Source organism: Poecilia reticulata, linkage group LG17, assembly GCF_000633615.1.
Source record: "Poecilia reticulata strain Guanapo linkage group LG17, Guppy_female_1.0+MT, whole genome shotgun sequence".
NCBI lineage: Eukaryota > Metazoa > Chordata > Actinopteri > Cyprinodontiformes > Poeciliidae > Poecilia > Poecilia reticulata.
Genome location: NC_024347.1, coordinates 13,967,645 through 13,978,627, shown reverse-complemented (window position 1 = coordinate 13,978,627; position 10,983 = coordinate 13,967,645). Strand labels below are relative to the sequence as shown.

Here is a 10,983-nt window from a genome sequence, read left to right as displayed (position 1 = left end):
GTCTATGTGCTGATGGCAAGGTGCAGGTCCCATCAGTTCTGACATCAGAGGCAGATTAATGRAAGAGCTTTATTTAGCTCCTGCGAAGTCCCCCCTGTCTGACCCACTGTCATTCTACTCTTAAAGGTTCAGAAATGGCATCTTGTTTCTTCCGTRGCCGTTCACAAGCAAACCACTGACCTGTTTTCTTTTCTTTCTTTTTTTTTTATTCAGAGGTCTGGCTGTAAGTGGCAAGCAGGTATGAACATTCTATGCATATTATTGGTCAGCTGTATTAAAACTTTTTGCTTTTATTTCTACATAACCCCAAAGAGACATGGCCTTTGCCATGCCCATCTTGTAAAATGCATTTTAAGCAACCTAACCAGCCTTCCCTGTCCCCCTGTGATGAACCTACTTTCCAACACTTCTTTTGAGCTGTGACCCAAAAAGTCAGACTATATGTCTGGGACTCACTGAGGAGTCTTGACCTTTCATTTGGACAACAATCTTCCAATGTGTATTCAGTCTGTGTCTATATTCTGCACAGACTATGCACTCAAATATTCAATTGGCTACGTCCAAACCYACTGAAGTTGGATGTGGCCAGAGCTTGATCCGATAGGTAGTGTATATGATGAGGGTGTGGAGTGGTACCATTCTCCTCTGTTGCCTAAATCCCTGCTCATACTGGTCAAGGTATTYCSTCTCTGCATTCATAATCATCACAGGCTTCATTTTTAAGTTATGAATGTGTGAATAAAAAGCTGGTTTCTGCCATTATCAATCTGCTTTGTTGAAAAAAATTATCCATAYATTTCTACCCCAGAAAAACATTTCACACTGTCTCGTGTTTCAACCACAATCATGAGTGCCTTTAAACAGAATTGTATTTGACTGGCTAACACAACGTTAGCCAGTCCACCCTCTTTACATAACTATGAAGCGGGTGGAAAATGCTAAATGTCATTTAATTGTATTTTTTCTAACCAAAAAAWTTGAAAATGCTTGTGTCTTCTGGTTCTTTATAATTGTTTTCAGAAAGGGCATCTTTTTTTTAAATACAGTTAATCTGTGTGTAATTTAATTACAATATAAAAGCAGCTTTTCTGTAAAAGGGGTCAGAGGCTTGTGAACATTAATTAGCAAACATAAAGATCATGAAGACCAAGGAACACAGCAGATAACCATTGTTTAAAGAAAAGTAACACTGCACTTCAGCCTGATCACACCATCCCCACAGTTATACATGGTGGTGGGAGCATTATGCTGTGGGGATGGTTTGCTTCAGTAGGAAAGGCAAACAGCTACTTGAATTGATGGGATGATGCATAGAGAAAAGTACAGAGTAATATTGGGCGAAAACCTGTTAGAGGCTGAAAAAGACAGGCRTAGGTACACAATAACCCTAAACACACAGCTAGCACTAGAATGCATAGGTTTGGATGTAATTACATTATTTCATAAGAGTGGCTAATTCAAAGATCAGAGCTAAATTCAATTAAAAAGTTGTGCGACTTGAAAATAGCTATTCATAGATGTTCTGATTTGATTGGAGCTTGTAGGATGTGTAAAGAAGAACAAAATTAAGTCCAGATCTTGTAAATACATGCCCCAAAGTCTTGTTTGCAATTGTTATTACAATAAAAAGGGCTCTATAAATGTTTTAATCATGTGTCAATTTACTTTTAATTCACAATTATGTACTACTTTATGTTGATCTGAGACATAAAATCCAAATAAAATGTGGTGTAGCTAGTGGTTGAATAAAGGCTATGAAAAATAATTTTGCCAGCACACTAAATGACTTGTCTCCAACTAAACTTTTTTTGTCTTCACACAAATATTGTGGGTTATTTTTAATACTATTATTATCGTTATTTTATGTAGGTAATAAACCACCGTGGTCCCAGAATTCAAATTTGAAACAAGACAGAACAAAAATGTGAAGGTTGAGGTATACCAGTCAAAGAGACATTGGTTAGGTATTTACTGGGGTGCGATGAATTTAGGGTCACCTTACAGACTGCAGTGCATAAAACACATTTAATCATTCTCAACTCATCCATAGCTCAAGCTAGTGAGGCCACCAGTTGATCATGCTGTGAATTTGGTTCTGCAAGAGAGGAATGAAAATAGAAAGGTTGATGTTGCTCTCGCAGTGCTTAACTACACAGACAGGAAATTAGGCCAGAGCAAGAACAAGAGGCTCTCTGCGATGTGTTTGGGCTCAGTGTTGGTATTAGGTGGAGGCTCTTGAGCTGAAGTAGGAAAGTGCTTCTGAGGCTTTGTTTGGATCATTTTCCAGTGGCTGTGTAGGTGAACGACTGCAAATGGGTGTGCTATCATGCGGTTGTTTGTCTGTGTGCATTGTAATGGAGGATGCGTCACGGCAGAAGCACTATTGTTTCATGCTCCCCTCTGCTCTTCCTTCCTTCCTTTCTTTTCCCCTGGGTGGGGACAGCAAATAGGGACAGTCTTCCTCAACAGGCCTATGTGGAGATGGCCTGTGGAGGCCGGTGGGTGAAAAATAAGACTGCTAGGCTGTAAGAGACCAACGAAGCAGCCAGCAGCACCAGGGGCCATGCTGTGCTGTGCCATGCTATGCCTCACTTTTGTGCCACTCCTCACCACACCATTAAAAATGACAAATGCTCCCATCAACTGCTTTCCCAGGTTAGCAACTGCCGCCTGGTGCTCCTGAAGCCCTGTGTCTGCCCTAGTTCATCAGTTTGCCACAACTGGAACAACCATTTATTATGTGGGAGTCATCTTTCATGCACCAGATTTGATTTCTATCATTGAAAGGTTATGAGTTGAATCACATAGGGACACACAAAAAAGAGAAAATGTTAAAAAGATGGTTCAAATTACTGTGCAAATATTCCTTTATAAATAATTATAATATTCTACAAAACATTGCACTGTATTACCAGTCAACCCCTGAGGTTTGAGTTGGTCTTCTTTTTATGCAACCCTTCAATTCCTTAATTAAAATTGTGGCAACTTGAATAGTTCAGAAGACTTTTTTTCTGAATATGTCATAAGTTCTTTTGCAGAGGTCTTCTACAGATTTTAGTGTTTTTAATCTTGAGACAGTTTTTCCCTCCAACCTTTGCTTTCTAAACATCTTTTCAGCGATGGCGCCAGAGTACATCTCTGCAGAATAACATTAAAGCAAACCATCCATTCATCCTGGATGTCTTAATTAGGATATCTTGATGCCCTGAAAAAAATATGTTTTCAAAAAAGTTTCTATATCATCATTACCTTGTTTTTCTCTACCAAAAGCTTAAATTCAATCTTCATCAGTTCTTTCTCTACGGCTGGCATCTGCATTGTAATACAGAGTGTGATTGACAGATTCCTAGAAAAGCCCTTGGCTCCTGTTAGCTGGGACATGTTTAGAGGACTGAGTACTTACAAGACTTTTAATTAACACTCATTTATTATTTTCCAACTATGCTTGAAGCATGTGTTAGCCTTGATGTGCTCTGATATGCGTGCATTATTTATGTTATAAATAATAGAACCACTTCTGGATTGGCTTAAAAAGTAAATAGTGTTTCAGGTTTTAGCTTTAACATTTTGTAATGGGGCAATGATTTCATCATTAGATTCTTCACACCTTAAATGTATGTGAAATACAGTGTCTTGMAAAAGTATTAAAGCTCTGTCACATTGCAACTACAAACTTTTATGTATTTTGCTTAAAGCTGCAGAGAAGTGTATARCAAGGCTATGTTGTAAAAGTAACATTCCAAACTTTGAACATATCATARTATTAAGCCCATAATCTGAAAGTGGAAAAAGTCAGGTGCAGTTTAGGCTGTCCACCTAAACTTTAGGCTAGATAGACATATATCAGTGAAGCGGTCTCTATCTGTACCTGTTGTATCTCTGGATGAGCTGCAGAGATGTGTAGGACAGACACCAGAAGAAAGCCATGGTTAAAAAAAAGACATACAGAGTCCCATTTGTAGTTTGCCACAAGACAGATGGAGGATATAATGTCTGAARAAATATTCAGATGACACCAAATAAAATTGTTTGATCACTATACAAAACACTTTGAGTGGAAGAAAAATAAAGTATAGCTCATCACTCTGAATGCATCAACTCTCTTGTGAAACACRATGGCAGGAAAATCATCTGTGAAAATGGTTTCCTTTAACACAGACAGAAACGTAGGTCAGGTAAGGCAATGCTGGAAGAAAGTCTTTTTGAGTAAAKGTCTTGAGACTAAGGTGTTGGTTGAACTCAAAGGATAACATTAAAACAGATTTACAATGAAATGGTTTCAATCAAAGATTAATCTACTCTAAAGGTTACTAATGGTCCAGTCAAAGTCCAGATCTTGACTGCAAATCTTAGGAAAAAAAAGAATCTTTACATGTTTTTATATAATGGCTACATGGCYAGCCATTAATAATTTTATAAAATGGACCCAAAATATAAAGTTCTATCCCATTCATTAAGCTTGTAAAAAAAAAAAAAACTAAAACAGGTGAAAATTATCTAGGCCAGTGTGCTGCAAAGAGACAGCATTGAAGTATTAGTAGCCTGGAGTAAAATCAGGCCTATTCAGGCTGAAGATTAACAACTCCATTCCAGTTCTTCAGCTCTGGGGACTTGGGGGGACATTTCTAGCTCAAGACAGGTGTATGATTCTGGGCTACAGGGCGGGAACTGCCTTTTCCTCTGTCGAGGCAGAGTCTGGTCCTCTGTGTCCCTGCAGGGAAAGACCTATTGTGCGGACCATCTGTTRCAACACACGCACACACAAAAAAGGGGGTAAGAGGTCTATGGTGAGAGGATGCGACTGATGTGCAATGCCTGTTAAATAGCATTAGGAAGTGAAGCTGAATTTGTCAGAGCTATTAGAGATGCAAATAGATCTGCACTTGTGTGAACTATAAGGAAGTTAAAGGAATAAGTAATTTTATAACAGAGATTAATTGCCCAGATTAGGAATTTGTCAAGAGTAAGATAATATATAAATTAGAAATAAGAGTAGCATCTATAGGAGATACTTACGGTGATAAAGTGCTTAGCATATTATTCTGAGTTACTTTCAAACGGCTGACTGAAAAAACCACCTAATAGCCGATTTAACATGAGATGCAGTGACACCTGTCCACCAAGTGGGGGCGTCATGTCCCTTCAGTGCATCGGGRGGGCCGATTCAAATAGGTCAAGGAAAAGTTTTGTGTTTTGACAATGCAAAGTAGGCGGAGCGGCGGCGTGGCCATTGGTTAGTGAGTTTCAGCTTCCAGTCGTTGATTGGTTCTGGCTCTCTAATGAGTCCGTGAGCATGCAACATCGGGTCTCCCCCCCTATAGCCACTCCTCGGACCCCCCAACAACCTATCCTCCCCTCCCTCTCCGCCTCCCGATCTCCTCGCATCCCCCCCCTCGGCCCCTATACTCCGCTTCTCCCCTTGCGCTGATTGTCACACATTGTTTACTACGGCTTGAAATGTGACTCACAACAGAGGCTGTCTGCTGGAGTACCGCTCTGACAAAGCGAAGGATTTCTTTTCTTGACGCGCGCCGTGCGTCTTGATTATTTTTTTGGAGGGGACACAGGTTTGTGGAGACTAACCCTTCTGCCATGTCAGTGGATTTGCTTGCGCTTTTATCCGTCCTGGTCATCACGTCCTCTGCGATGGAAGGTAAATAATCAATTCGGGATTTATATTAATGTGGAAAACGCTGCTTTTAAACAGGGCGCGTTGTGATGGTCTTTGGAAGTGGGAGGGGGGTTTGGGGGGGGCGGGGTGAGAAGCGGGGGCGTCCTGGTCCTTCTGCTGGGCAGCGCCTGCATCTCCCCGGCGTTCAGGGATGTCATACACGTGGGTCGCAGCGGATTGCTTTGGTTCTTCTCTCTTTATGTCGAAACAGCATCTTCCCGCAGCGCTGAACGCCGCTGATACTTGTTTATGTGACTACACAAGTTTGTGTCATTTTAACTATAAAGGCATAACCGCCACGGTAAGAGTAGTAAATGCCACATAGCTGTGATGTCTCTGTTTTTATGCTTTCGCATATTATCCAAAGAGCAATTACTTTTTTTTTTTTTTTCCTCAGAGGGGCACAAAGAACACGAGCAACTCCTTACAGGTTTTCTCATAAACAAAAATGATAATATATTATTAAGTAAATCCCCCATGTATAATTTTCTTGCATCTACAGATGCTGAGACAAGCTCCTATGGAGTCTGAATATAGTTCTGATGGGAAATCATGTGTAAAAAATGTTCTTTTCCCTGTTTGCATCTTTGTTTTCTTCCTACTCCGAGACACTCATTTTTGCAGCTTCTTCTTCAGTTGTACAGAAGCCAGCATCTCCTCAGTCAAACATGKTTTTCATTTCCTCTGTCTTACCTCATGGGACAGGACTCTGGGTTGTGTGGCCTCAGCCAGGATATCTGTTGGGTGGATGAAACCAGCKTCCTCCCATCGTGGCTGTGGAACTCTTTTTACTTCATGTTGTTTCCTCCCTTGTCAAACATGGACAGGAACACTAGCTTCTGTTTATATCTACYGTCCTTATAAATGAGTTAGATCAGAATTAGTTTCCTCACACACAGGTTTTCTCTTTAATCATTCACTAGTTTGATCCTGGATCCTCCCCAGCTCTGGGATGTGCTCTGTAATTTTGGCTTCAGCTTTCTTGTTTTTTGCTCATCGCATTTTAACACATAGCTACAGATAGCAAGGCAAGGGACCAAATTGCTACCTCTTCGGGAAGGGATACGTTTTGAGGTTGGGACGTTTACCCAACGTTAAATGACTGCAAACAGTTCAGAGATGAGAGGCTGAATGCGAGAGAAAAAAAAAAGTGAAATTTTACTGCTTACTGAAGAGGACGTAGGATGAAGATGAAACAGATGGGTATACAGAGATAGCCCCTGGGTTACTTCCCTATCAAAGATTAAAGTGATTTCCTTGTTTGGGTTGCTAATTGAAAGTAGGTGGCCCCACGGGAAGGTTAAAATCTTCACTGATCCGAACTCCAAGCTGCTGCTGTTACCCCCCTTCTTTTTCTCTAATACGCAAGAGAGAAAGTGGAGTCTCTGACCCCATTATCTCGGCCCATCCTGGCTCATATCGATCTCATTATGAATCCAAATCAGATGATGACAACAAAAATTCATAGAACCATGTGTGTTTGCAAGTGTCTGAATATTTTTGCTGCTGCGGCCGTATGGATTGACGCTTGAAATAATTGATTTATCTAACCTCTATCTTCAGTCACATTACTCAGATAAACAGCTCATGACAATATTAATAGGACAGTCAACTTTGGAATACAAATGACCAGAAATAAATATTCTTAAGAGCTTTAATATGTTAATGACAATCAAGCGTATGAGTTAAAATTTGGTTAATGGAAAAGTTTGCTGTGGTAAAAATGTTGGGTGGGCGCAAAGTGTTGTWAGCTTCCAGACATTTTTAAAGTGGAAAACATTTCATATGTCCTAATTTCTCCTCCCAAAATTCAGCCGGTTTTTTGTCACTAGGTTTTCCATTCGACTCTGGGCTTCTTCTTTCCCATCATGGTGCTGCATAGATTGGTCTTCAGACAGCAGCAACAGAAGTCATTCTCCTCCGCTCGGAGAGTCATCGCTTATTTCTGTTTGCCCTTAAAGCAATTAGGCTTAGATAAACCCGCTCATTTAACAACCCAGAACGGGGTGGTGGAGAGAGGGGGAGGAGGAGGAATTGAGAGAAGGGGGGATTAATCATAGCGGCTGGAAGATAGGCAGGCAGGGACAGAGGGAGATGAAAAGATGACAGAGGCAGAAGAGGAGAGGTCAAAGGAAAACAGTATATATGTCTCACAAATGGGTAGACTGAAACAGTAAAAGGGCAAAAGAAGTTTAAAAAAAAAGGAAGAATATGTTGACAGTACATGCCTAAGCCAGGCTACTCCTTGATGCAAAACAGTGTCTGTACTTAATATGAGCCGGATTTGAATGTGTTCGCGGTGCTTTGTAAACAGTCCCACAGGATGATGTGTACATGTATTACGGAGTTGTAATGCTTTATCCTTAGAGGATGCAACGGAGAACACAACARCTTCCTGAATAAATAATATTATAGTATAGATTTATCAGGTGTCCTATTATCTAAAGGATATTCTTGTCCTCCTGATCTGTTGTTTTGAACTTGCTTTGCGGAAATAACGATGTATATCATCCAGCTTTTCTATTATTTCAGRRCTATGAATGTCTTGAAATGTTGAYATTAGTACWTTACATCAGTCATTTTTGAAATATCCACTTGGTGGAATTGCTCTAAACTGTCATTTTCTCTTGTTTTACAAAGTGATGACCTCAAGAAAACACTTCCCGCCAGGGTTAGGATTATGTCTCATAACAATATGTCAGCTGTTTAGAGTGTTGTGTGCCTTTTGAGTTCAGAAGGGTGTCTCTAATAGTAGAGARCATTAAACTTACCAGCACTGTTTCTGACACAGTGAACATGGACTAAGGGGAACTTCTTCTGTTGTCATTAAAGTAACTCTAAGGAGAATACTGTTGCCCTGTTAAAATGGAAAACGCGACATACAATTTAACCTGAACCTGGAAAGAATTATTATCAACAGCAGTTACAATAATTAGTGGGCACAAGAAGAAATTGTTCTTTTTGGCATTCTAAAGCTTGTAATGGTGGAACCAGTCGTTTACTGAAAAAGACASCTGTGATTCATATTGTAAAAAKGTRTAGAGGACTGTCCATTGTTGTCCTGAAATAAAACACCATCTTCCTCTCTGAAGGCCAATTTGCTATCCATAAAAACTGACAGATTATACTGCATTTTGTTTTCTGTTTGTTTGAGGGGGTTTTTGACCCTGGTTTTGTTACTGCGTGGGAGCTGGCTGCAGGCAGGGAGTGAGTAGGTATGGGTTTCCAGGTATAGCAGAGGCGAGTAGAGTAATAAAGCTGCAGCTTATTGCATTCTGTCACTTCTGTCTTTGCTCTTCAAACGTGGTACTAGTAGTACATCCAAAAAGACCATTGCACATATTTTCTAATTATATGCGAATCACAATTTCATCAGACAGCATACTTTAACAGCATCAAGATTAAAGAAAAGTAAATAAGTGTGCCTACGCTGGTACACAAATAGTARACAAAGACATGATCGATATTTTAATTAGCATATGATGTAATAAACTGCTTAAATTCTAATTTTATTTCACAAAAACATGGATATTAATGAATTCATGCTGTATTTGGAGTGAAGTGATTCAGTTTTAGCACATGATCTGAATGTAGGACTAGTTCTTGYTAACGGGGAACTTGTTAACTTGTTATTTCAGACTGATGCATGTTCAGTGAGGACAGATAATGACGGATTTTCAATCAAGTCATCAGTGGAAGATGGYCTCCTATCCACGGTATCAGTTTTGTAAAAGAAGATTCATTTTATTGTTGATATTTATTTTTACATTATTCTCATCTACAGAAGAGTGAAAYCAAATAATCTGTATGCATGAAATTTACTATATGCTATTTTTGTTCTGGTTTAGAAATAATTTGTTAATTATTTTGTGTATAGTATTTGCCTTTTAGTTTTCTGTATTTCTCCCAAATCAAATCACATGCATACACACCTAACTGGACCAATAATTTAGTGCTCTTAATATTTATACTTTCTTCTCACCTTTAAAAAACAAAAGGTGAGAACAGAAAAYCAAGCTGGGCTACAAGCTACATTTGTGAAAAATCTGTTACTTGTGGCAGTAYGTTTTCTTGTCTTGTACGGGTGTTGCGTGTTTTATCAGGCTTCGGTGCGCCCCRCTTATTTATCCCACTTTTGTAATTTCRTTGTGTCAGCCGAGGTTGCACAAATGTAGAGTTGCCTTGTGAGGCTGGTGTAGTTAGAAGCTCCGCTTCTCAATGTGTATCTTGTGTGTGTTCACCAGCTACACAGGGGACACAGCAAAAATAAAAAAAATAAAAAATAAAAAGGAGAACCATTGAGTCTCTTAAGAATGTGAAAGCAAAACTGTTCCTTTAAGGCAGTCTGTCATTTCTAAACTGATGTAAGAATGAAAAATAAAGCTGGAACCTAGTCCTCTGGCTGGACACAGTATGCAGCTGAAAAGACGTGAAGAATTACCTGTTATGTGCTCACATGAGGGTATTTTAGCCATAGGCACTACTGCTAACTTGGGACCACCTGAAGTAAAATTCAATTCTTCTCTCAGTTTGTACTACAGTGGGTGTTCATGTGTCGCCAGTGTGGTGCTACAACTATTACGGCTGAATTGGCCAGCAGACATGCCCTCATCTCATAATAGGGGCTCTATTTTGCCCACAGTGGAGCAACTACTTGGTGTTAAGGCACACTTAGACAGCCCAGCCAGTCAGCTATGACGACCCTAGTGCAAACACTTGCCAGCATTCGGTATGCCTGCAGTGCTGTAAATATGTTGCAGTCATACATGTGCGCAGTGATCTGTGTGTCGTTTTCTTTTAAACACGGTTGTATACCGCAAACTCTCTCACAGTTTATTCGATCACTGCTTTCTCACCCCTTTTGTTTGCCTCTTCCTCTTTCACTTACATGCACACATATGCAAACACACCCCCACATATCACATATAAACACATAGCRAGTCCCCCTCGGAGCTCACCTTACCCCAGAGACATCTGAGCCTTGGGAGGGCCAGATGGTGGATACAGACTGGGAGCTTTTGCGTGTGCACTTTTTTTTTTTTTTTGTAGCCCCCTAGCGTGAAAGTGAGCAGTATCAAGGGAAAAGAACAGAGCTTTYGGCGTGCCAAATCGAATGCGTGTTTGTTCTTTTCTGTCCAGACCTTTTCCTCACGTGCTGATATCTCGTGTTGTTTACCTCGTCGTCAGCCTTCGTCTTCCCAGACATTCCTCTGTCCAGAGATTTGCCACAGAGATGCTATCAACGGTGTTAGGTTCCACCTGCCACACTCTGTGCCCCACGCTTATCAGAGCAGGTGGCAGACTGCGGGATG

At 40.3% G+C, this 10,983-nt stretch overlaps 1 protein-coding gene across 1 annotated transcript in view; it reads left to right on the top strand.

Moving 5' to 3' along the window:
• Positions 1-5,357: 5,357 nt before the first annotated feature.
• ephb1 (EPH receptor B1) overlaps positions 5,358-10,983 on the top strand; it is a 171,313-nt gene continuing 165,687 nt past the window's right edge. The window contains exon 1 of the mRNA XM_017309876.1: positions 5,358-5,653. Within this exon, the coding sequence (XP_017165365.1) occupies positions 5,593-5,653 (61 nt within the window). The 5' untranslated portion in view covers positions 5,358-5,592. The remainder of the gene's footprint in view (positions 5,654-10,983) is intronic.